Raw genomic sequence first — 27,821 nt, 5'->3', positions numbered from 1 at the left:
TTAAACAAACAAACAAAAAAAGAATACTGCATATTTTCAAAGTGCCATCTAAACAAAGTGATCCATAAGCAATGCAATCTTTGTTTTTAACTTGCAATGAATTGATCCTATGTCTGGAGCTAACAATATACTCAGAGGACATGCAAATAGGGTCTTCCCTCCACTGAATAAAAGAGTCCAGCCCAGACCATGCAGCTGGAAGAGGAGTCCCAGGCCTGGGATTTCCAGGTGTCCACATTCACTAATCAGGACAGAACACCAAAACTCACCATGGACTTTGTGCTTGGCTGGGTTTTCCTTGTTGCTCTTTTAAAAGGTAATTCCTGGAGAACAAAAGAAATTGAGGATGTGAGAGGATATGAGTGAGAGAAACCATGGTTGTGTGACATTTTCCTGATGAGGATGTCTTGTGTCTGCAGGTGTCCAGTGTGAGGTGCAGCTGGTGGAGTCTGGGGGAGACCTGGTGAAGCCTGGGGGGTCCCTGAGACTCTCCTGTGCAGTCTCTGGATTCACCTTCAGTAGTACTGGCATGAGTTGGATCCGCCAGACTCCAGGGAAGGGGCTGCAGTGGGACGCAAGTATTAGCTATGATGGAAGTAACACATTCTACGCAGACTCTGTGAAGGGCCGATTCACCATCTCCAGAGACAACGGCAAGAACACGCTGTATCTGCAGATGGACAGCCTGAGAACTGAGGACACAGCCGTGTATTTCTGTGTAACAGACACAGTGAGGGGACATCAGTGTGAGCCGACACAAACCTCAAACTACAAGGGTATCAGACCAGCAGAGGGTGCACACTTCTCACCAATTTAATCCCAGGAGCAGGAGCAGATGGAATCTATGGCATATTTCCTGTCAGGGTCTGGGGTTTCCTCTCCATAGAGCAGTTTCCCCAAGGGACTTTCCTTGACATTATTCTGTGCTTACCTATTCACTCTCTGACTGAAACTTAGTTGTAGCAGGAAGACAAATATACAAACATGCAAAAAAAAAAAAAAAAGAGTCAGTTACATTAGTTTCCTCTTGTCCTTAAATACCAATAAATTACAAATATCCTGATGCAGGTCAACAAAACCTTTAAAAGAATCTCAGTGGCACTCACTGTGGATCACAAAAACCTCCAGCAGAGCCAGAAGATCACACACACACACACACACACACACACACACACACACACACACACAGCAGTATAAAACCTCCACTGAAAAAATAAAATTAAATTTAAGAAAATAGTAGAAAACCATTACCACCATCCTGTAATTTCTCTGCAGTAAAGGTGGTCTTAAGACAGAAATACACACCATACAGGAGTACCTCAAGAAGCAAGAAAAATCTTGGGCGCCTGGGTGGCTCAGTGGGTTAAGCCGCTGCCTTCGGCTCAGGTCATGATCTCAGGGTCCTGGGATCGAGTCCCGCGTCAGGCTCTCTGCTCAGCAGGGAGCCTGCTTCCCTCTCTCTCTCTCTCTGCCTGCCTCTCCGTCTACTTGTGATCTCTCTCTGTCAAATAAATAAATAAAATCTTTAAAAAAAAAAAAGAAGCAAGAAAAATCTCAAATAAACAACCTAACATTACACCTAAAGATGCTAGAGAAATAGCAGCAGCTGAATCCTAAATATAGCAGAAGGAATGAAATAGCAAGATTAGAGCAGAAAGAGATTATATAGAAACTAAGAAACACAGAACAGATTAAAGAAACCAGGGTCTGATGGGGGATTAAGGGGGTAGAAGAAGAATGAATGAAACAAGATGGGATTGGGAGGGAGACAAACCATAAGTGACTCTTAATCTCACAAAACAAACTGAGGGTTGCTGGGGGAAGGGGTTTGGGAGGCGGGCGGGTTATGGACATTGGGGAGGGTATGTGCTGTGATGAGTGCTGTGAAATGTGTAAACCTGGTGATTCACAGACCTGTACCCCTGGGGATAAAAATACATTATATGTTTATAAAAAATAAAAATTAAAAAAAAAAAAGGAAACCAGGGTCTGCCTATGTTGTTTTCTAATTCAATTAGCCGAGAAATAGTACATCATTGACTTTTGATATAATATTCAATGCTCCATCTGTTCAGTATAAAACTTTGTGCTCATCATGTCACGTGATACTTTGGGGAAAAAAAAAAACACAATACACCTGAGAATACTCTACCTACGTTTATCAAAATGAAAGAGAAAGAGCCCAAGTAAATAACAAAGAAGTCTATCTGGTCCAGTGTGTCATTCAAAGCCCTTATTTTAATTTTTTAATTTTTTTTTATTTTTAAAGATTTTATTTATTTATTTCACAGCCAGATCACAAGTAGGGAGAGAGGCAGGCAGAGAGAGAGAGGGTGAAGTAGGCTCCCCTCCGAGCAGAGAGTCCGATGAGGGGCTTGATTCCAGGACCCTGGGATCATGACCTGAACCGAAGGCAGAGGCTTAATCCACTGAGCCACCCAGGCACCCCTCAAAGCCCTTATTTCCTTGGTTCATGAACAATGAAGTCTGGAACACTGAAAAGAAATTAAAAAAAAAAAGTGGGGCTCCTGGGTGGCTCAGTGGTTAAGCCTCAGCTCAGGTCATGATCTCAGGGTCCTGGGATCAAGTCCCACGTTGGGCTCTCTGCTCAGTGGAGAACCTGCTTCCTCCTCTCTCTCTCTCTCTCTCTCTCTCTCTCTCTTTCTCTCTCTCTCTCTGCCTACTTGTGATCTCTGTCAAATAAATAAATAAAATCTTAAAATAAAATAAAATAATTAAAAAAAATTTTAAAGTGAAAAAAGTCTATATTCTTTTTTAATGTTCACTTAGCCAGCATATAGTACATCATCAGCTTTTGATGTATTGTTCAAAGTTTCATTAGTTGTGTATAACACCCAGTGCTCATCGCATCACCTGCCCTCCTTAATACCGATCACCTGCCTACCCCATCCCCCACCACATTCACTTCTGTAATCCTTGTTTGTTTCCGAGATCCAGAGTCTCTCATGGTTTGTCTCCCTCTCTGTTTTTTATTTTTCAGTGTCCAAAATACACTGTTTATGCAGCACACCCAGTGCTCCATGCAGTACGTGTCCTCCTTAATACCCACCACCAGGCTCACCCATCCCTCCACCCCCTCCACTCCCAAACCTTCAGTTTGTTTCTCAGAGTCCTCACTCTCTTATGCTTCATCTCCCCCTCTGATTTGCCACAATTCAGTTTTCCTTTAATCTCCTAATATCTTCTGTGTTATTCCTTATGCTCCACAAGTAAGTAAACCCGTATGATAATTTACTTTCTCTGTGGTCCTCCTCATTATCCCTTATGTTCCACATAGAGGTGAAACCATAGGATAATTATCTTTCTCTGCTTGACTTATTCTACTTGACATAACACCCCCCAGTTCCATCCAAGCGATGAAATGGTAGGTATTCATCCTGTCGGATGGCTGAGAAATATTCCATTGTATATATGGACCACATCTTTATCCATTCATATGTGGAAGGACATCTCACCTCCTTCCACAGATTCCCTATAATGGACATTATTCCTATGACTATTGGGGTGCATGTGCACCTTTTTTCACTACAGCTGTATCTTTGGGGTAAATACCCAGTAGAACAATTGCTGAGTCATAGGGTAGTTCTATTTTTAACTTTTGAGGAATCTAGATACTGTTTTCCAAGGTGGCTGTATCAACATGCATTCGCACCTACAGCATAAGAGAGTTCCCATTTCTCCACATCCTCTCCAACATTTGTTGTTCCCTGTCTTGTTAATTTTAGTCTTTCTACTCATGAAAGGTGATATCTCATTGTGGTTTTGATTTATATTTCCATGGTGACAAGAGATGTGCAGCATTTTTTCAAGTGTCAGTTTTCCACTTGTATGTCTCTCTGGAGAAGTGTCTATTCATGCCTTCTGCCCATTTTTTGACTGGATTATTTGTTTTTTGGGTGTTCAGTCTGGGAAGTTCTTTATAGATCTTGGATATCAACCCTTTTTCTGTAGTGTCATTTGCAAATATCTTCTCCCATTCCATAGGTTGCCTTTTAGTTTTGTTGACTGTTTCCTTTGCATTGCAGAAGATTTTTATCTTGGTGAAGTCCAAAAATTCCTTTCTGTTTGTGTTTCCCTTGCTTTTAGAGACCCATCTTGCAAGAAGTTGTTGCACTTGAGGATCTAAAATGTTACTGTCTGTGTTCTCCTCTCAGATGTTGATGCAATCCTTTTCTTTTCTTTTAAGATTTTATTTATTTATTTGACAGACAGAGATCATGAGCAGGTAGAGAGGCAGGTGGGGGGGGGGAGCTGGCTCCCCACTGAGCAGAGAGCTCAATGCAGGGCTTGATCCCAGGACCCTGGGATCATGACCTGAGCCAAAGGCAGAGACTTTAACCAACTGAGCCACCCAGGCACACCTATGCAGTCCTTTTCTTAATGGGTCTCTGAACTACTTAGGTAACACACCCTAGTATCCAGCCAAAGTTGTCATTGACAATGTCCACATTACAGACACCTGTTACCCCACATGCCAGTTGTATTGTTCCTGGGGATGAGAACCCCATAACAACCCACCCATACCCACATAAATATGAACACTCCGGTTTATTTCCTTCCCTCTGACCTGTGATGTCAGCTGCTCTCTATCCAGATCCACACACACCCTGGAGCCAGGGTGGACACTCACCTCTGTCTGTGCAGATTAAGGGCCCAGAGAACAAATTGTGAGTTTGAGACTCCCCTTGACCCGGATGCTGTGGGTGTCTCTTCCTGTCTGCAGTCCCCAATCTGGTCAGCCAACTCTTCCAGGCCCTAACACACGGTCCAGATGTGTCCTCATAACTGCATCTGCCAGCTTCTCATGATCTTCAATCCCTCTATCAGGCACATAGTGTATTTATTATTTAATTCATATTAACAACCTACAGGGGAGCCAGGGGACAAGATCCTGCATCCACAGCTCTGTTCATGAAGACAATGAGAGAAGCGCCTTCACAGAGCACTGATCTAAATCATTGAGTGCAGTGTTGAGGACACAGGTTATAAAGGGGCTGATCTGCCCCTGTAACACTAGTATCAAGTGTCATTGCAGGAACAGAGAAGGCGTTACTTGTGTAAATATGTCACTGAGAGGTGAGTGGTCTCCCAGGAAGTTCCCAGGGAGGTGACACTGATTGGAGCAATGACAAAATCTGACAGCTCTGCCATCCTATTCTGTCCTTTACACGTGAACATATCTGGTAGTGAAGGTGTTTCAGGGAAGTTAAATCCACTCATGATGAGTGGAGCAGCTCTGAATTGCCAAATACAGTGGAGTGACCCAGCTTTGAGAAATTTCCACATGATTTGTACATGGAGCTGCTGTCCCCAAACTTGCACACACAGCATTTGAACCACAAGGGACTAGAGGGGCGGGTGGAACAGAGAGGTTCCCTAACTGTACGGAGCCCCTGGAATTATGGTGGGGTTTCATGAATGTGTACCATGCACAGGGCACTTGGTATTATATTGTTATGTTTTATGCTTCCTGTAGATGATCACACCCTCCCTTTGTGAGGCCTATGCTGTGGAGTGTGTGACTCTCTTCCTGGCTCCACTGGAAAACGGGCTGTCTGGGTAGCAGCAGTGAAATGTGTCCCTACTGTAGCCACACAAGAGTTCAGATTCCTCCAGAGATCTCCTGTTTTTGGTCCCGGATCAGCACTGTGAGCTCCTTGAGCTCCCCCATGTATAATCTACTTCCACTCTCCAGTACACGCCTCTGCTTTACTCAGGTGACAGTCATTAGTGTGGTGGAAGGCTTCAGACAACATGGACTCTGACTCGATGATGTAGCCTTAGCCTCAGGTGTTCCCAGGTACCTGGGTCAGGGGAGGACTTCATGTGTCCCTGCCCCTCCTCCACCAGTGGTCCAAGTCCATGTATTTTTGCCTGTCTCTGGGTACACAGTCATTCTGTTCTTCCTGGTTGTCCCCTCCCACAGCTCCAGTGGTCCCTGGGTGTCCTCAGCTTCCTGTTTCCCTACTTTTCCCTGAAGACTAAGGCTTTCATTCCATGTGAAAAGTGTGTGTGGTCCTCAACAGAACTGAGGTTGTGACGTCTGTTCCCATCCCAGATCCAATGGGGCTCCACCTGTGACCACAGGATGTGTCTTCTGAGGGCTTCCTCTGCAGGTAAATTCTTTATTTCTGTGGTGGACTCAGGATGCATGGATCTCCATGCATTCCTGCTCTGAGTCATCTTCCTCCCACCCTGCCAGGACCACCAGGGTGTGGGGAGGCTTTTTATGATTTTTCCCCATCCTACAGGATAGGAATGCATGAGGACAGGATTGATTTAATGATATGGTCCTGGAGAACTTCACACTATAACACCATTAGCACACGTGATGTCAAGAAATCCATTAAATGTTCTGTCTAAACCTGGTGATAGTTTATTTGTCATCAGAGATCTGCAGTCACAATATGCCAAGATGCTGGTTCTTAGCCCCTGTGAGTACTTGTCACTCCTGAGAGTTTAAGATTATTGTTTGTCTCATGAACACAATTAGAAGGTATACTGACACGAATTTGTTGATCTGAAGTTTATTCTATTTACTTCTTTAGCTCTTGCAACTCCAATCTGATTAGTGAGTTTATTGAAATACAGAAACACTACATCAAAACTAATGATGTCCATATGGTAACTAAAATAAATAGATAAATAAATAAATACATAAATGAAAATAAAATACAGAAACATGGGAACAATTCCAAGCCCAATCATCGGCTTAAAAGTGGACATATTGTGCTCTATGTCATCTTTCGAAAGCTGCCCATCATTAAAAAATTATAATAAATATGGGGGTATTGTCAAGTATTTGGTTCAGTAATAGAAGCCCTAGAAATAAAGGTAAATTTCACACAGTTACAAAATTATATATTCTAGAAAATTAAAGCTAGTGTGAGGTACCATGAGGATCAATAACAATGTAAGGACAGAGTAAAGAAGGAACGAGGAAGGAAGAAAGAATTGCAAATACAGGAATTTTGTGGAAAATGTATTTGCTCGCTCTGGATACTGTTGATTTGGACACCTGTGTTCCTCATATCACACTCTCTGCCTGTGTGCAGTCCATCCTGCGTCAAGCACACTCATCAAAACTATTACAAATACTCCCAGAGATGACTTGGGATGAAGACAGTGACAGTGAAACCTTAGAGACTTGAAAGACCACCTGCACGCACCCTGATTCTGTATTTCAGATAAATTCTAGAACAAAGTCACCTTGTCCTCACTACAGGCAGGATCTTACGTTCTGCATGAGCCTGTGCACTCCATCCTGCAGGGGGCTCAGGGTGAGTAGTAGGTCCTGTGAGAGGAGCACAGGTCCAAATCCCGGGGCTCCCTCTCACCTGAGTATTCTTGGACAACTCTAAACCCTCCACAATTCTGGATGTAGGATTATGTCACTTTAAGGGGAAACATGATACCTACACTCTCGATATGAGTGACTATGTGAAATCAAACTGGTAAATGGAAACCAAGCAGGTACTCTGAAAATCATATAATTAAACTTGATCTTTTCCCAAATCCTGTCAGCATCACCAAATCAAAGGCAGTCACACTTGCTCTGGTTACTGTCCTCTCTGTCAGGATAGATAGCATGCTGGCTATATAGTCAAGGATCATGCAAATAGGGTTCACCTTCTGCTGATTAAACCAGCCCTGCCCCAACCCTGCAGCTAGGATGGGAGCCCCAGTCTTGGGATTCCCAGGCTTTCCATTCAGTGTTCAGGACAGAACAGAGACAGCTCGTGATGGAGTTTATTCTTGGCTGGGTTTTCCTTGTTATTCTTTTCAAAGGTCATTTACAGAGAACAAGAGACATTGAATAAGAAAGTGGATATGAGTAAGAAAAACAGTAAGTGAAGGACAGTTTCTTGACCAGGATGTCTTGTGTCTGCAGGTGTCCAGTGTGAAGTGCAGCTGGTGGAGTCTGGGGGAGACCTGGGAAGCCTGGGGGGTCCCTGAGTCTCTCCTGTGCAGTCTCTGGGTTCACTTTCAGTGACTACGGCATGATTGGGTTTTCCAGGCTCTAGGGAAGGGGCTGCAGTGTGTCTCAGCCATTATGAGTGGTGGTAGTTACAAATAATACGAAGACACTGTGAAGGGCCAATTCACCATCTCCTGAGACAATGGCAAGGCCATGCTGATTCTGCAGGTGAACAGCCTAAGAGCTGAGGACAGCACAGTGTGTTACTGTAATGTGTGTACACAGTGTGTACACTCTTGGGGTGAACCGAGACACAAACTTTCCTGCAGGGACACAGGAGTAGCTGGGCTGCAGGGGTGCTCAAGGCCCCAGGAGGCTCTCTGGTCACCAGAGGGAGCTCAGGTCCCCAACAGGTGCTCAGGAGTCAGTCAAAACACCAGGGGGCTCTCAGGGCACCAGGGAGTACTTAGGACAGAAGGATCAGATAGTTCAGTGCTCTTGAGGTGCTCAGGACACCTGGGGGTGCTCACTTCAGCACGATGCACTCAAGATCCACAGACACAAATCAGACCCAGGAGCCGGGGCAGTTGGGGGTGAGGGGCTTTCTATTGAAATAGGGGGTTTCCCCTCTAGCCTCTCTAGATTCACTCAGGGCTATATATAGTTATTTCTTCATTCTCTAATTTCTCATATTCTCCATGTAGCCAACCAGAACGAGATAACATTGTCTATGTTAGATGAGATCTCACCAGTCCCTGGGGAACTTTCCTTCATCAACCTTATCCATATCCTGTTTTTCTTTCTCCAAAGAGGACCTGCAGGAATTCTCATCATCCCTGAGAAGCACCTGCACAGCCCAGGCTTTCTGAGAGCTTAGTTCCTGTTCTCTGCCCTCAACAGGCACACACTATCTCCACATGGTTATGAAAACACCCCCAGGACATCTACCCAAACTGGGTCCTTGTCCTCCTAGATACAGTTTATCCTCTGGCTCATTATCCAAGTGGGTGGACACTGGTGATCAGGAACTGTCCTTCTGGAGGCACTGCTCCATCTCTTCAGTGGAAAGGCAGCCCACCTCATGGGATACACTCTCTGATTTCCCCCAATGAAATAGGCAGGATGACCTGGAGGATGACAACCAGAGACAAAAACCCATCACAGTACTGCTGGGTCCTGTTCTGGAGTCTATGAGAGCAGCCTTGGAGGTTGTGTCTGAAACGTGTTTCCTGGCTTCCACACAGGAAACACATGAATCATCAGATCTGGCTGGTAGAGTGTGGATCCCTGCCCATCCACTGCTGTCCTTCAATTATCCTACAGAAAGTCACCATGTCCTCACTCTGCCCTATTGTAACTTCTCCCTCAACCTGTCCTGGACCCTGAGCCCCATGGGGCTGGAGTCCTGTCACTCTTTCCTGATCCCCACCAGGTGCCAGTTGTAGAGTGAGACTCAATAACGAATGTCTACCATGATGACAGACCCTAGAGTGCGGCTAACCTGGGAACTCTGGCCCAAAATATGTTTCAGAAGAAAAATAATGAATCAACCACTGATGAGACAACACTGACATTTCCTCTCATGTCCCTGCTTTTGACTCATTTTAAGCTGAATTCCATATAGAATTCAAAAATAACTTCTGGTTTTCTAGCTCTCTTTGCTTTTTTCTTGTTATTATTATAGAAGATCCCTATGGTAGGGGCATAAGCTGTGGGTATAAACAGGTATTTGTAGTTTATGATTGGTCTCTCTATCTCTGACCTGAGACCCTTGATGTCTTCCTCACAAGAGAATCTCAGGTTACACCTCACTGAGGTGACACAGGAAGGCCTAAGGGGAGGGGAGGAGGGGTGCTTCCCTTACCCAACGCAAAATCTAGAATGAACTGGATGTTGGCATTTAACTTCCTCCAGTTCTTGAATTATCTGGCGAGTTTCTTAAGAGGATCTTTCCCCACCTCAGAAGCACAGCAGATGTTCATCCTTTCATTCCTGGGGGAATGAGGTGGGGCTTCTGGACTTAAAACACAAACTTGTAGGAAACCCCTAAGGTGGTCACCAATTCCACAGGAGCTTCAACTCAGACATCTTGACACCGAACCTTCATCAATTCACCATCTGCCTTTCAATTTTCCTATTTTCTTGTGGGTCCTGTAGATATTTCTCTACTTTCCTGTGGGTCCTGTGGATATATCTGCAGGTGGCTTTTGCCTTAGTAAGTTGCTAATTCCTTGCATATGCCCATTTGTAAACTCAATTTTTGGATCACAGTTTTCCCTGAACTATGATATGAATATATGTGTCCCCTGCAAATTCAAGTGTTCTAATGTAATGTCCAATTAGATGGCAAAGGAGTAAGGGCTCTGGGAGAATGTTTGGTTATGAATGGAATCAGAGCTATTATGATCCCATAGGATCCTCAAAATCTTCCATTTGCCATATGAAGACACAGTTTAAAGACATGCCCAATGATCCAGATGGAGGCACGCACTACACAGCGAATATGCCAATACCTTGATCTTGCACTTCGAAGGCTCCAGAAATGTGAGAAATGTATTTGTAAGCTACCTGGTTTATGCTCTCTGTTATAGCATCCTAAGAACTGTGGATCTGCTGTAACAAAGACCTAAATCATGGAAGCCGTTTGAATCTGAGTACGGGTAAGGGCTAGCAGGCTTCTGTGATGTGTGCAGAAGAAGCCTACATTGCCAGGAAGGGGTCATAAAGGGTGATTCATGGGAGACCCCAGAAGGAAAGAAGAGACCTACAATGAAAGCCCCAATCTTCATAGAGAGTATCTAAATGCTTAAGGACTGTATGTGGTAAGACATAAATATTATGGGCCACTCTGATGTTGTCACAGACAAGATGAGGAATGTGCCTTTGGGAAACAGAGGGGAGGTGACCTATGCTGTAGACTGGTAGAGAGCGTACTTGCATTGAGATCTGAATGGAAGAATTAGGGAGAGGTGCAACTTGGTAAGAGGCTGAGGGAATTTCTGAGCAAAGGTAAAGCATCAGAAGGCTTCTCTTGAATTCTTATGATAAAGTGTGGTATGAACAAATGATATGAAGACATAATCATTAATCAGTATGAAGCAGAACTGAAAATTTGGGGAAATTCTCAGCCTGTTCCTACTGGAAAGAAGGAGAGATTTTGTTCCAGAGAAATCAGGAAGGATGTGGAAATACTTGATGAGGGGGTGGTTATGGGTTAACCATCTCAGCATAACCCTGGAGCTCCTCGTCAAGACCCTGAGAACAATATGAGCCTCTAAAGAGAAGCCTGGACCTCCTGTCCACAACATTTTGGAGATCAATGGGAATAACCCCCTCCCAGCACAGGCTGAGCAAGGCAGCCTGGATGTGCTGCATGACTTGACATTGAACTTCAATCTTTCATAACTCTGATGGAATTCATTTCTACAGTTTATACACTACCCAGGCAGTGGTATTTTTCACAGCTGCCTGATCAGACAAAGATATCCTATCACAACATCTCTGGTGGGTCTGAGAAGAGCTGGTGACTTCCAGTTGTTCAGCTTATGGGCAGACTAAAGACTTCCAGGCTTTGACAGATCTGACCAGAAACCAGATTCCTCATGTCACACATGAATAATAGGGATTTGGTTTGTTGTTACATATTTAGTACTTGTTACTTTGCTTCTCCAAATGAAAAGGTTTTTCAATTTAATTTAAATTCACTTAATTAACACATAGTGTATCATTAGTTTTGGAGTAAAGTTCAGTTACTCATCAGTTGCCTATAACACCCAGTGCACATTACATCACATATCCTGCTCAATGTCCATCATCCACTTACCCCAGACACCAGCCCCTCACCTCTAGCAACCCTCAGTTTGTTTCCTAGACTTAAGAGTCTCTCAGGGTTTGTCTCACTCTCTGATTTCGTCTTATTTTATTTTTCCCTCCCTTCCCCCAGATCGTGTTTTGTTTCTTAAATTCCGCATATGAGTGAAATTTTATGATAATTGTCTCTCCCTGGTCGACTTATTTCACCCTTGCATAATAGTTTCTAGTTCCATCAATGTCTTTGCAAATTTTTTATGAAGAAGTAAATTCCATTGTATATATATACCACATCTTCTTTATCCACGAAAATAATGATACAGGGTATGATGGAACCTTGTTCATGGCTTCCAAGGAAATGGTTCAGTCACTTACCATTAAATGAGATATCTTTCATTAATTAAATCATTTTTAGTTTGATGATCATGACTTTTTATCTTAAATAGGGGGATGACTTCTTGATGTTAACATTTGAACACATTACGATTAGAAGAGACTCTGTAGGAATATGTAATTTTTACACACATGGTTATGTTAGGTTTACCAGCATTTCATTACAATATGTGCATTTGGGTCCATCAAACACATCATCCAGGTGACCTGACTCAGGTTCAGGTGTTTCTCTACCCAGACCCCACTTCTCCACCTGAGAAGGGGGGTGCACAGGGCATCACAGACACTGGTCCACAGGGACTGACACATCAGGTTTCCCATCCCTGGTCCCCTGTTCCCAGACCAGCACTCGCTTCTGCTCCTAGGGAAACTGCCTTACCCAGTAGCCTCCACAGCTCTGTACTCGAGCTCATTCTCTGTGGAAAGAGCCCTGGTAACACAGAGTCGGGGATGTGGCAAGGGTGTATATCCTCAAAGAGATGTTCAGATGTGGGACCTCAGCATCCCAGGAATGTGTTTCCCCTCTGATGTGTCTTCTCTCTGGATGAGCCATTTCCTGATATGAAATATTCTGCTTTGTGAATATGCAAATGAGCCAAAGTCTACTCGCTTAAATAAACACATGTTTGGGCCCTGAGAACATCACCCAACAGCTGCACACAATCCTTTGTAGATACCATGAGAGCACAGCACCTCACCATGGACTGGAGCTGGAGAATCCTCTTCCTGGTGGTATTGGCTACAGGTAGGTGATTTCTCCAGTCCTTTGGCAGAGGAGGGGGACAGGGCCAGTTAGCATGACTTCATCCCCTCCTATGCCCTCTCCACAGGTGTCCACTCCCAGGTGCAGCTGGTGCAGTCTGAGGCTGAGGTGAGGAAGCCTGGGGAATCCGTGAAGGTCTCCTGCAAGGCATCTGGGTACACCTTCACCAGCTATGCAATGAGGTGGGTGCGACAGGCACCAGGAAAGAGCCTGTAGTACATGGGATATATCAACACGAACATTGGGAATCCAACATACGCTCAGGGCTTCTCTGGTCAGTTTGTTTTCTCCACGGACACCTCTGTCAGCACAGCCTATCTACAGATCAGCAGCCTGAACTCTGAGGACACGGCCGTGTATTACTGTGCAAGAGACACAATGTGAAAACCCACATCCTGCCTCTGTCAGAAACCTGTGGAAGGCTCATCTGTGCTGGGCTGAGGGGGTGACAGGGACCACAAATCTAAAGACACTCTATAACTGAGGGCCATGCACTTAGTTTTTATTTTTTATTGTTATGTTATTTTAGTCACCATGCAGCACATCATTAGTGTTTGATGTAGTATTCCAAGACTCATTGTTTACATATAACACCCGGGGCTCCATGCAACATGTGCCTCCTTAATACCCATCCCATGATAACCCAACCTCCACCATCCTCCTTTCTAAAACCTTCACTTTATTTCTCAGTGTCCATAGTCTATTGTGGTTCATTTCACCCTCTGATTCCCACACCTTCATTTTTCCCTTACTTCTCCTAATGACCTCCATGACTCCTTATCTTCCACAAATAAGGGAAACCTATGATAATGGTCTTTCTCTGCTTAACTTATTTCACTCAGTATAATTGCCTCCAGTCTCATCCATGCTGATAAAAAAGTTGGGTATTCATCCTTTGTGATGGATGAGTAATATTCTGTTGTAGATATGAACTGCATCTTCCTTATCCATTCCTCTGTTGAAGGGCATTTCAACTGTTTCCACAGTTTGGCAATTGTGGACATTGCTGCTATGAACACTGGGGCTCCTGTGGCCCTTCTTTACACTAATTTGTATCTTTGGGGTAAATACCCAGTAGTGTAATTGCTGGGTCATATGATAGTTCTGTTTTCATTTTTTTTAGGAACTCCAACTTTTTTCCAATGTGGCTGTATCAACTTGGATTCCCACCAACAGTGTAAGAGGGTTCTCCTCTCTCCAGAACTTCTCCAACATTTTTTGTTTCCTGCCTTCTCTCTCTTTTTTTTAAATTTTATTTCTTTTTTTCAGTTTTCCAAGATTCATTGTTTATGCATTGTCACTTGTGCCATTCTATCTGGCGTAAGGTGGTATCTCAATGTGTGTTTTTTTGTTGTTGTTACTGGTATGTATTTTATTTTTTTATTAATTTCTTTTCAGCATAACAGAATTCATTCTCTCTGCACCACACCCAGTGCTCCATGCCATACCTGCCCTCCTTAATGCCCACCACCTGTCTCCCCCAACCTCCCACCCCCCACCCCTTCAAAATCCTCAGATTGTTTTTTCAGAGTCCATAGTCCATAGTCTCTCATTATTCATCTCCCCTTCCTATTTTGATTTGAATTTACCTGAAGGCTAATGATGATGAACACTTTTTCATGGGCCTCTTGGTTATTCATATGTGTCCTTTGGAGAAGTGTCTGTTCATGTCTTCTGCCCATTTATTGATGTGATTATCTGTTTTTTGAGTGTTGAGTTTGAGTTCTTTCTACATCCTGGATATTAGCCCTTTGTAGTATTTGTAGTATCATTTGCATTGTCTCTTTGTTTTGTTGACTGTTTCCTTTGCTGTGCAGAAGCTTTTCATCTTGATGAAGTCACAAAACATCATTTTTGCTTTCATCACCTTTGCCTTTGGAGACATGTCTTGAAAGAATTAGCTTGGCCAATGTCGGAGTGGTTACTGTCTATGTTCTCCTCTAGGATTTGGATAATTCCTGTCTCACATTGAGGTCTTTCATCCATCTTGAGTTTATATTTGTGTATGGTGTAAGTGAATGGTCGAGTTTCATTCTTCTGTATATAGGCAATTTCCCCAGCACCACTTATTGAAGAGACTGTCTTTTTTCCATTAGATATTTTTCCCTGCTTTGTCAATTACTTGATCATAGAGTTGAGGGTCCATGTCTGGACCGTCTACTCTGTTCCATTGGTCTAAGTGTCTGTTTTTGTACCAGTACCAGGCTGCTTTTTTTTTTTTTTTAGTTTCTTTTCAGTGTACCAGAATTCACTGTTTATGTACCACACCCAGTGTTCCATGCATTACCTGCCGCCCATAATATCCACTACCATGCTCACCCAACCTCCCACCACCTCCCCTTCAAAACCCTCAGGTTGCTGTCTTGGTGATCGCTACTCTGTAATAGAGCTTGAAGTCAGGCAATATGATGTCCCCAGCTTTGTTATCCTTTTTCAACATTTCCTTGTTGATTCAGGATCTTTTCTGGTTCTGTGCAAATTTTAGGATTGTTTGTTCCAGCACTTGAACAGGATGGAATTGAAAGTATAGGTTGTTCTTGGCAACATAGAAATATTAGCAATATTTATTCTTCCAAACCATGAACATGAAATGTTTTCCATCTTTTTGAGTCTTCTTTTTCCATTTCTTTCATAAGTGTTCTGTAGTTTCTGGAGTATAGATACTTTACCTCTTTGGTTAGGTGTATTCCAAGGTATCTTAATATTTTTGTGCTATTGTAAATGGAGTCAATTCTCTATTTTCTCTTTCCACAGGTTCATTGTTAGTGTATATAAAAGCAACTGATTTCTGTGCATAGGTTTTGTATCCTGCCATGTTACGAATTGCTGTGTGAGTTCTAGTTGTTTGGGGGTGGAGTCTTTTAGGTCTTCCATATAAAGAATCATGCCATCTTGAAGAGAGAGAGTTTGACTCCTTCTTTGACCATTTGAATACCCTTTATTTCTTTTTGTTTTCTAATTGCTGTTGCTAGAACTTCTAGCACTATGCTGAACAATAGTGGCTAAAGGGGGTAACCTTGTCATGTTCCTGATCTTAAAGGAATGATATTTGCTGTGGGTTTTTCACAGATGGAATTTAGGAAATCAAGGAATGTTTCTTCTATCCCACACTCTGAAGAGTTTTAATCAGGAAAAGATGTTGTATTTTACCGAATGCTATTTCTGCATCAATTGAGAGGAACATGTTATTCTTCTCTTCTCTTATTAATTTGTTCTATCACACTGACTGGTTTGCAAATATTGAATGAACCTGTCAGCCCGGGGAAAATCCACTTGGTCGTGATGGATAATCCTTTCAAAGTACTATTATGCAATTATCTACGATCTACGTGACACTTTTGGCATCCATATTCAATCGCCTTACTGGTTATTGGTCTATTCAGGTTGTCAATATCTTCCTGTTTCAGTTTTGGAAGTTTATAGGTTTCTAGGAATGCATCCATTTCTTCTAGGTTGCTTAACTTATTGACATATAGCTGTTGATAATAATTCTGATGATTGTTTCTATCTCCTTGGTGTTAGTCATGTTATCTCCACTTTCATTTGTAATTTAATAATTTACTAATTTAATTTACATAACTTAACAATTTAATAATATAATAATTTAATAATTTAGGTCCTTTCTCTTTACTTTTGGATAATTCTGGCCTGTGGCTTATTGATCTTACTAATTCTTTCAAAGAACCAGCTTCTAGTTTCATTGATGTGTTCTACTGTATTTCTGGTTTCTAATTCATTGATCTCTGCTCTGATCTTTTTTTTTAAAGATTTTATTTATTCATTTGACAGACAGAGATCACATGTAGGCAGAGAGGCAGGCAGAGAGAGAGAGAGAGAGAGAGAGGAGGAAGCAGGCTCTCCACTGAGCAGAGAGCCCGATGCGGGGCTTGATCCCAGGACCCTGAGATCATGACCTGAGCCGAAGGCAGAGGCTTTAACCCACTGAGCCACCCAGGCGCCCCTCTGCTCTGATCTTAATTGTTCCCCTTCTAATGCATAGGTTAGGCTTAATTTGCTTTCATTGTCTTCTTCCCAGGTTGCTTCCCTAGCCCTAGCAAGAGAGCATGCTCCTCCAGATACCAGTCAGCCTGGGGAGGAGGTTGCTCCATGAGGCAGGCAAGACCACTTCCTCTGTGCTCTCTCCCAGTGTGCGAGCTACCTCGTGGTCCACTTTCAGGACACTTCCTATTCTCTGGAATATTTGAATAATTACTCTCACACCTGATAAACACCTTTTCTCAGGAGACAGGATGGCGGAGAATTAGAAGATACTATTCCAACCTGTCCCCTAAAGTGAGCTGATTACCTACCAAAGAACTCTGATCATCCATGAAATCAGCCTAAGATTAGAATTATACGCTTCTGGATCTCTATGGGGGCAGAAGAGGCCAGTGGACAAGTAAAGTGGAGTGGGAACATCAGGCTGCTATTGGAAGATAAATAAGAGGGGGAGGGAGCCACCAGAAGTGACCCATTGGAAAGTCATACCCCAATATGAGAGTGCCCTGTGATTGGGGACCAGCATTAACTTGGAGTCTGGTTGAAAGCACTCAAAAAGAGCAAAAGATCTTAAAGGGAAATTGATTGAATCAGGTGGTTAGGGACAGGGGCTGAAGCCCACGAACCCAGGACCACTACCCCTGGTGCTGAGCCAGAGAGAGTGCAGCAAAGAACCAGGCCTTTGTCTCTAAGCTGCCAACATGCGTGAGAGCATCTGCATGGCAGCTCACATGAGAGAGTCTGGTGTGGATGCCAGCTGGAGCTCTCTAGAACCACAGAATTTTGTACTCTGCATGCACAGTGTGCAAATGGGGTCTGAGTCACTCTCTACACCCTCCCCTGAGAGAGATCCTAGCCAGTGTTCTCTAGGACCAGGAGAGTCTGAACGCTCCCAGCCTGGACCAGCAGGAAAATCTCAGTGTGCTATCTCTAGTTGGGACCTCTCTGGAGGTCTGGACCTGCACAGACAGCCATGGCAGAGGCAACCACAGGAAGTCAGCTCTCAGGACTAGTATTTCTCATGGTTTTGGGTAAAAGCGGGATTTCTTCTGACCACTGAGAATGTGACTGAATATGTGTTCTGCCAGCAGCAAGGGGTGGAATTTATATGCTCTGGAACACCCAGAGAGGAAAGGACTGAGGCTTCTCTCTGAGACGGAGGTCCGGGTGCAGTTTGTTTTCCTCTAGACCTCCAAAGAAATGCCAAAAGCCACAAAGGGAGGGAAAAAAAAAAAAAAAAAAAAAAAAAACAGAGAACAAAAGCCTGAAGAAACAGTTTCCTCAGAGCCCAGCCCCTTGAGAGGGGCAGGAGGACTAAACTCTAGCAAGACTGCCTGAAAAACCACACAGCAGGCCCCTCCCACAAAAAGCCAGCGAAAAGAACAACAACAAAATAAAACCAAGAGAACAACCACCACTACTTCATAGATACAACTTTTAATTTTAATTCATTCCCACTATTCTCATTATTTTCAATTTTTTTAAATAATTTATTAACCTATTTACCATCACAATGAGAAGTTCAGTACAACAAATTCCATAATAACCTTTTTTTTTTAGTAAAATGCTATCCAAATACACAAACATTAGGATAACTTTTATTAAAAAAAATTCTACACATTTGGCATATAGTTGGTGTTGAATAAAGGCTTGGTCATCTCTTCACACACTAGCACCTCCTTACTTACTTCCAATTTTACTATGTGTGCTGCCAAAGTGAGCACTCCTTACTTACTTCTTTTTTTTTTTTTATAAACATATAATATATTTTTATCCCAAGGGGTACAGGTCTGTGAATCACCAGGTTTACACACTTCACAGCGCTCACCATAGCACAAACCCTCCCCAATGTACATAACACCACCCCCCCTCCCAAACCCCTTCCCCCAACAACCCTCAGTTTGTTTTGTGAGATTAAGAGTCATTTATGGTTTGACTCCCTCCCAATCCCATCTTGTTTCATTTACTCTTCTCCGAACCTCTTAACCCCCTATGTTGCATCTCCTCTCCCTCATATCAGGGAGATCATATGATAGTTGTCTTTCTCCAACTGACTTTTTCGCTAAGCATGATACCCTTTAGTTCCATCCACGTCATCGCAAATGGCAAGATTTCATTTATTTTGATGGCTGCATAGTATTCCATTGTGTATATATACCACATCTTCTTTATCCATTCATCTGTTGATGAACATCTAGGAGCTTCCCATAGTTTGGCTATTGTAGACATTGCTGCTATAAACATTCGGGTGCACGTGCCCCTTCTGATCACTACATTTGTATCTTTAGGGTAAATACCCAGCAGTGCAATTGCTGGGTCATAGGGTAGTTCTATTTTCAACATTTTGAGGAACCTCCATGCTGTTTTCCAGAGTGGTTGCACCAGCTTGCATTCCCACCAACAGTGTAGAAGGGTTCCACTTTCTCCGCATCCTCGCCAGCATCTGTCATTTCCTGACTTGTTCATTTTTGCCATTCTGACTGGTGTGAGGTGATATCTCATTGTGGTTTTGATTTGTATTTCCCTGATGCCGAGTAATGTGGAGCACTTTTTCATGTGTCTGTTGGCCATCTGGATGTCTTCTTTGAAGAAATGTCTGTTCATGTCTTCTGCCCATTTCTTGATTGGATTATTTGTTCTTTGGGTGTTGAGTTTGCTAAGTTCTTTATAGATTTTGGACACTTGCACTTTATCTGATATGTCGCTTGCAAATATCTTCTCCCATTCTGTCAGTTATATTTTGGTTTTGTTAACTGTTTCCTTTGCTGTGCAAAAGCTTTTGATCTTGATGAAATCCCAATAGATCATTTTTGCCCTTGCTTCTGTTGCCTCTGGCTATGATCCTAGGAAGATGTTGCTGCGGCTGAGGCCGAAGAGGTTGCTGCCTGTGTTCTCCTCAAGGATTTTGATGGATTCCTTTCTCACATTGAGATCCTTCATCCATTTTGAGTCTATTTTCGTGTGTGGTGTAAGGAAATGATCCAATTTCATTTTTCTGCATTTGGCTGTCCAATTTTCCCAACACCATTTATTGAAGAGGCTGTCTTTTTTCCATTGGACATTCTTTCCTGCTTTGTCGAAGATGAGTTGACCATAGAGTTGAGGGCCTATTTCTGGGCTCTCTCTTCTGTTCCATTGATCTATGTGTCTGTTTTTGTGCCAGTACCATGCTGTCTTGATGATGACAGCTTTGTAGTAGAGCTTGAAGTCCAGAATTGTGACGCCACCAACTTTGGCTTTCTTTTTCAATATTGCTTTGGCTATTCGAGGTCTTTTCTGGTTCCATATAAATATTAGGATTATTTGTTCCATTTCTTTGAAAAAAATGGATGGTACTTTGATAGGAATTGCATTAAATGTGTAGATTGCTTTAAGTAGCATAGACATTTTCACAATATTTATTCTTCCAATCCAGGAGCATGGAACATTTTTCCATTTCTTTGTGTCTTCCTCAATTTATTTCATGAGTACTTTATAGTTTTCTGGGTATAGCTTCTTAGCCTCTCTGGTTAGGTTTATTCCTAGGTATCTTATAGTTTTGGGTGCAATTGTAAATGGGATTGACTCCTTAATTTCTCTTTCTTCTGTCTTGTTGTTGGTGTAGAGAAATGCAACTGATTTCTGTGCATTGATTTTATGTCCTGACACATTACTGAATTCCTGTACAAGTTCTAGCAGTTTTGGAGTGGAGTCTTTTGGGTTTTCCACATATAGTATCATATCATCGGCGAAGAGTGGTAGTTTGACTTCTTCTTTGCTGATTTGGATGCCTTTAATTTCCTTTTGTTGTCTGATTGCTGAGGCTAGGACTTCTAGTGCTATGTTGAATAGCAGTGGTGATAATGGACATCCCTGCCGTGTTCCTGACCTTAGCAGAAAAGCTTTCAGTTTTTCTCCATTGAGAATGATATTTGCGGTGGGTTTTTCATAGATGGCTTTGATAATATTGAGGTGTGTGCCTTCTATCCCCACACTTTGAAGATTTTTGATCAGGAAGGGATGCTGTACTTTGTCAAATGCTTTTTCAGCATCTATGGAGAGTATCATATGGTTCTTGTTCTTTCTTTTATTAATGTGTTGTATCACATTGATTGATTTGCGGATGTTGAACCAGCCTTGCAGCCCTGGAATAAATCCCACTTGGTCGTGGTGAATAATCCTTTTAATGTACTGTTGAATTATTGGCTAGTATTTTGGTGAGAATTTTTGCATCTGTGCTCATCAAGGATATTGGTCTCTAGTTCTCTTTTTTGATGGGATCCTTGTCTGGTTTTGGGATCAAGGTGATGCTGGCCTCATAAAATGAGTTTGGAAGTTTTCCTTCCATTTCTATTTTTGGGAACAGTTTCAGGAGAATAGGAATTAGTTCTTCTTTAAATGTTTGGTAGAATTCCCCCGGGAAGCCATCTGGCCCTGGGCTTTTGTTTGTTTGGAGATTTTTGATGACTGTTTCAATCTCCTTACTGGTTATGGGTCTGTTCAGGCTTTCTATTTCTTCCTGGTTCAGTTGTGGTAGTTTATATGTCTAGGAATTCATCCTTTTCTTCCAGATTGTCAAATTTGTTGGCGTAGAGTTGCTCATAGTATGTTCTTATAATTGTCTGTATTTCCTTGATGTAAGTTGTGTTCTCTCCTCTTTCATTCATGATTTTATTTATTTGGGTCCTTTCTCTTTTCTTTTTATAAGTATGGCCAGGGGTTTATCAATCTTATTAATTCTTTCAAAGAACCAGTTCCTAGTTTTGTTGATTTGTTCTATTGTTTTTTTTTGGTTTCTATTTCATTGATTTCTGCTCTCATCTTTATGATTTCTCTTCTCCTGTTGGGTTTAGGGTTTCTTTCTTGTTCTTTCTCCAGCTCCTTTAGGTGTAGGGTTAGGTTGTGTACCTGAGACCTTTCTTGTTTCTTGAGAAAAGTTTGTACCGCTATATATCTTCCTCTCAGGACTGCGTTTGTTGTGTCCCACAGATTCTGCACCGTTGTTTTCATTATCATTTGTTTCCATGAATTCTTTAAATTCTTCTTTAATTTTTGGTTGACCCATTCATTCTTTAGAAGGATGTTATTTAGTTTCCCTGTATTTGGGTTCTTTCCAAATTTCCTCTTATGATTGAGTTTTAGCTCCAGAGCATTGTGGTCTGAAAATATGCAGGGAATGATCCCAATCTTTTGATACCGGTTGAGACCCGATTTAGGACTGCGGATGTGATCTATTCTGGAGAATGTTCCATGTGCACTAGAGAAGAATGTGTATGCTGTTGCTTTGGGATGAAATGTTCTGAATATATCTGTGATGTCCATCTGGTCCAGTGTGTCATTTAAGGCCTTCATTTCCTTGTTGATCTTTTGCTTGGATGATCTGTCCATTTCAGTGAGGGGAGTGTTAAAGTCCCCTACTATTATTGTATTATTGTTGATGTGTTTCTTTGATTTTGTTATTAATTGGTTTATATAGTTGGCTGCTCCCACGTTAGGGGCATAGATATTTAAAATTGTTAGATCTTCTTGTTGGACAGTACCTTTGAGTATGATATAGTGTCCTTCCTCATCTCTTATTATAGTCTTTGGCTTAAAATCTAATTGATCTGATATAAGGATTGCCACTCCTGCTTTCCTCTGATGTCCATTAGCATGGTAAATTCTTTTCCACCCCCTCACTTTAAATATGGAGGTGTCTTTGGGTTTAAAATGAGTTTCTTGTAGGCAACATATAGACGGGTTTTGTTTTTTTTATCCATTCTGATACCCTGTGTCTTTTTTTTTTAAAGATTTTATTTATTTATTTGACAGAGAGAAATCACAAGTAGGCAGAGAGGCAGGCAGAGAGAGAGGAGGAAGCAGGCTCCCCGCTGAGCAGAAAGCCCGATGTGGGGCTGGAACCCAGGACCTGGGATCATGACCTGAGCCGAAGGCAGCGGCTTAACCCACTGAGCCACCCAGGCGCCCCACTCTGTGTCTTTTGATTGGGGCATTTAGCCCCTTAACATTCAGGGTAACTATTGAGAGATATGAATTTAGTGCCATTGTATTGCCTATAAGGTGACTGTTATTGTATATTGTCTCTGTTCCTTTCTGATCTACTACTTTTAGCGTCTCTCTTTGCTTAGAGGACCCCTTTCAATATTTCCTGTAGAGCTGATTTGGTGTTTGCAAATTCTTTCAGTTTTTGTTTGTCCTGGAAGCTTTTAATCTCTCCTTCTATTTTCAGTGATAGCCTAGCTGGATATAGTATTCTTGACTGCATGTTTTTCTCGTTTAGTGCTCTGAATATATCATGCCAGCTCTTTCTCGTCTGCCAGGTCTCTGTGGATAAGTCTGCTCCCGATCTAATATTTTTACCATTGTATGTTACAGATTCTTTTCCAGGGCTGCTTTCAGGATTTTCTCTTTGTCACTAAGACTTGACTTATTAGGTGATGGGGTGTGGACCTATTCTTAATGACTTTGAGGGGGGTTCTCTGAACCTCCTGGATTTTGATGCTTGTTCCCTTTGCCATATTGGGGAAGTTCTCTCCAATAATTCTCTCTAATATACCTTCTGCTCCCCTCTCTCTTTCTTCTTCTTCTGGAATTTCAATTATTCTAATGTTGTTACGTCTTATGGTCTCACTTATCTCTCGATTTCTCCCCTCGTGGTCCAGTAGCTGTTTGTCCCTCTTTTGTTCAGCTTCTTTATTCTCTGTCATTTTGTCTTCTATATCGCTAATTCTGTCTTCTGCCTCATTTATCCTAGCAGTGAGAGCCTCCATTTTTTATTGCACCTCATTAATAGCTTATTTGATTTCAACTTGGTTAGATTTTAGTTCTTTTATTTCTCCAGAAAAGGCTTTTATATCTCCCAAGAGGGTTTCTCTAATATCTTCCATGCTTTTTCGACCCCAGCTAGAACCTTGAGAATCGTCATTCTGAACTCTAGATCTGACATATTACTAATATCTGTATTGATTAGGTCCCTAGCCTTTGGTACTGCCTCTTGTTCTTTTTTTGTGGTTAATTTTTCCACCTTGTCATTTTGTCCAGATAAGAGTATATGAAGGAGGAAGTAAAATACTAAAAGGGTGGCAATAACCCCAGGAAAATATGCTTTAACCAAATCAGAAGAGATCCGAAATCGTGAGGGGGGAGAAAGTGGATAAAAAGAGGTTCAGAAAGGAAAAAAAAATAAACAATTAAAAAAGAAAATGAATAAAGAAAAAAAAAAATATATATATATATATATATATTAGATAAACTATTTAAAAACGCTAAAAAAAGAAAAGAGTAAAAGTTTTTAAAAATTGGCAGAAGAAGAGAAAAAAAATTGAAAAAGAAAAAAAATTAAATTAACTGCTAAGCTAAAGAACCATGGGGAGAAAGGCATGAGTTCTGTGCTTTGCTTTCTCCTCCTCTGGAATTCCGCTGTTCTCCTTGCTATTGAACCTGCACTCCTTGGTAGGTGAACTTATTCCTGGCTGGATTTCTTGTTGATCTTCTGGGGGAGGGGTCTTTTGTAGTGATTCTCAAGTGTCTTTGCCCCAGGCGGAATTTCACTGCCCTTACCAGGAGCCTGGCTGAGTAATCCGCTCGGGTTTGCTTTTGGGAGTTTTTGTTCCCTTAGCCCTTTCCATAGAGTACAGAGGATGGGAATGAAGATGGTGGTCTCCAGTCTCCAGTCCAGAGGAGCTGAGAGCCCGGGGCCCCACTCCTCAGTGTGCCCTCAGAGAACAGCACCCAATTTCTCCCGTCACCCTGGCCTCCGGCCACTCTCCAAGCTGACCGAGCCTGAAACCGGTTCAAGGTAACCCTGAGCTGAGAGCTCACTCCTCAGCTCTGTCTCTGTAGCCGGCTTCCCCGTTCTAATACCTGGAAGCTCTGTGACACTCAGACACCCCTGATCCTTCTGTGACCGTACAGGACCTGAGGCCACACTGACCCCACGTGGGCTTCACCCCGGTTAAGCCTCTGGAGCGATGTCCCTCAGCAGAACAGACTTTTAAAAGTCCTGATTTTGTGCTCCGTTGCTCAGCCGCTTGCCGGGAGCCGGCCCCTCCCCCCGCGGTCTATCTTCCCATCGCTTTGGAGTCACTTCTCCACCAGTCCTACCTTTCAGAAAGTGGTTGATTTTGTGTTTCTAGAATTGCTGTTCTTCTCTTTGATCTCCCATTGGATTTGTAGGTGTTTGCAATCTTTAGATAAGCTATCTAGCTGATCTCCTGCTACCTGAAATAGTCTCAGTCTGCTACTTCTCTGCCATCTTGACTCCTCCTCCCCATAATAACCTTTTAACTTGAAATTTTTTGAGACATATACCTGTGTTTTTCTTTTGATTTTCTATTTTTTAATTTTTTTAAATATTCATATAGAGATAAGCTTCAAGGTAATCCCCTTAACCCAATCAATGCTACTCTTATATATAAACCAGTTTTAATCCCCCATTATCTCAGGAATGTTGAGTCCTTTAACAAAGATATAAAGATACATCCAGGAAGGGTGAGGAGGAGTCAATATGGCAGAGAAGTATCAGGCTGAGATGACATCAGGTAGTGGGGATCATCTAGATAGCTTATCAAGCCATTGCAAACTCCTACAAATTCTTCAGGAGATCGAAGAGAAAAACAGAAAAAGAAAATCAACCACTTTCTGAAAGGTAGGACCATCAGAGAAGTGACTCCAAAGTGATGGGAAGATAGACCTCGAGGGAAGGGCCAGCTCCTGGAAAGCATCAGAACAATGGAGCACAAAACCAGAACATTTAAAAGGCTGCTCCCCTGAGGGACATCACTCCAGAGGCTAAGCCCAGGTGAAGCCTACATGGGACTGAGTGGTCCTCAGGTCCCACGGGGTCATGGAAGGATCAGGGGTGTCTGAGTGTCGCAGAGGTCACAGGTATTAGAGCGGGAAGCCGGCTAAAGAGAGAGCTGAGGAATGAGCTCTCAACTCTGGGTTACCTTAAACTGTGATCCATGGCACAATCAGACCGCTGCTCTGTGAGCTGGGACCCCACAAGATCCAGGGAGAACCCCCTGAAAGAGCTCAGGGATCTGTGGGGTTCAGAGACTCCAGGCGGGGCTATGTGCCAGAGACAGAGATGCTCAGCCACAGGCTGGGTGAGCTCCGAGCACAGCCAGAAGCCAAGGAGACAGGAGTGATTGAACGCTTTTCTCTGAGCACACACTGAGGAGTGGGGCCCCGAGTTCTAGGCTCCTCGAGCCAGAGACTGGGAGGCCACCATTTTCATTTCCATCCTCAGGAGCTCTATGGAAAGTGTTCATGGAACAAAAGCTCCTAAAAAGCGAACCTGAGTGGATTACCTAGCCTGGCCTCTGGTAAGGATGGTGAAATTCGACCTCGGGCAAAGACACTTGAGAATCACTACAACAGGCCCCTCCCCCAGAATATTAGCAAGAAATCCAGCCAAGATGAAGTTCATTTACCAAGGAGAACAGCGGAATTCCAGAGGAGGAGAAAGCAAAGCATGGAGTGCATGGCTTTCTCCCCATGATTCTTTATCTTGCAAAATTAATTAATATTTTCTAATATTAATTTTTTCTTATGCTAAAATTCTTTTAAACTTTTACTCTTTCCTATCTTAACTTTTTTTTTTTTTTATTCCTTTTCAGCGTAACAGAATTCATTGTTTAGGCACCACATCCAGTGCTCCATACAATCTGTGCCCTCCATAATACCCACCACTTGGCTCCCCCAACCTCCCAACCCCCGCCAATTCAAAACCCTCAGATTGTTTTTCAGAGTCCATAGTCTCTCATGGTTCACCTCCCCCTTCCAATTTCGCCCAACTCCCTTCTCCTCTCCATCTCCCCCTGTCCTCCATGCTATTTGTTATGCTCCACAAATAAGTGAAACCATATGATAATTGACTTTCTCTGCTTGACTTATTTCACTCAGCATAATCTCCTCTGTCCCGTTCATGTTGCTACAAAAGTTGGATATTCATCCTTTCTGATGGAGGCATAATACTCCATAGTGTATGTGGACCACATCTTCCTTATCCATACATCCATTGAAGGGCATCTTGGTTCTTTCGACAGTTTGGCAACCATGGCCATTGCTGCTATGAACATTGGGGTACAGATGGCCCTTCTTTTCACTACATCTGTATCTTTGGGGTAAATACCCAGTAGTGCAATGGCAGGGTCATAGGGAAGCTCTATTTTTATTTTCTTGAGGAATCTCCACACTGTTCTCCAAAGGGGCTGCACCAACTTGCATTCCTACCAACAGTGGAAGAGGGTTCCCCTTTCTCCACATCCCCTCCAACACATGTTGTTTCCTGTCTTGCTAATTTTGGCCATTCTAACTGGTGTAAGGTGGTATCTCAATGTAGTTATAATTTGAATCTCCCTGATGGCTAGTGATGATGAACATTTTTTCATGTGTCTGATAGCCATTTGTATGTCTTCATTGGAGAAGTGTCTGTTCATATCTTCTGCCCGTTTTTTTTAATATGATTGTCTGTTTTGTGTGTGTTGAGTTTGAGGAGTTCTTTATAGATCCTGGATATCAACCTTTTGTCTATACTGTCATTTGCAAATATCTTCTCCCATTCCGTGGGTTGCCTCTTTTTTTTGTTGACTGTTTCCTTTGCTGTGCAGAAGGGTTTGATCTTGATGAAGTCCCAAAGTTCATTTTTGCTTTTGTTTCCTTTGCTTTGGAGACATAACTTTTTTAAAATTTTATTTATTTGTTTGACAGACAGATTACAAGTAGGCAGAAAGGCAGGCAGAGAGGGAGAGAGGAGGAAGCAGGCTCCCTGCTAAGCAGGGAGCCTGATGCGGGGCTCAATCCCAGGACCCTGGGACCATGACCTGAGCTGAAGGTAGAGGCTTTAACTCACTGAGCCACCCAGGTGCCCCTGGAGACATATCTTGAAAGCAGTTGCTGTGGCTGATATCGAAGTGGTTACTGCCTATGTTCTCC

At 42.7% G+C, this 27,821-nt stretch overlaps 2 gene segments (V, D, J or C); both read left to right on the top strand.

Moving 5' to 3' along the window:
* LOC125104246 (immunoglobulin heavy variable 3-74-like) overlaps positions 1–27,821 on the top strand; it is a 227,296-nt gene that overhangs the window by 11,317 nt on the left and 188,158 nt on the right.
* LOC125104242 (immunoglobulin heavy variable 3-30-like) lies at positions 223–23,555 on the top strand. The segment is given in 4 exon segments: positions 223–316; positions 420–718; positions 7,247–7,258; positions 23,546–23,555. Coding segments are annotated over 4 exon segments (360 nt in total).

The sequence above is a fragment of the Lutra lutra genome, chromosome 7 (genome assembly GCF_902655055.1).
Source record: "Lutra lutra chromosome 7, mLutLut1.2, whole genome shotgun sequence".
In the NCBI taxonomy this organism is placed as follows: Eukaryota; Metazoa; Chordata; class Mammalia; order Carnivora; family Mustelidae; genus Lutra; species Lutra lutra.
This window is presented reverse-complemented; position numbering and strand designations above follow the sequence as displayed.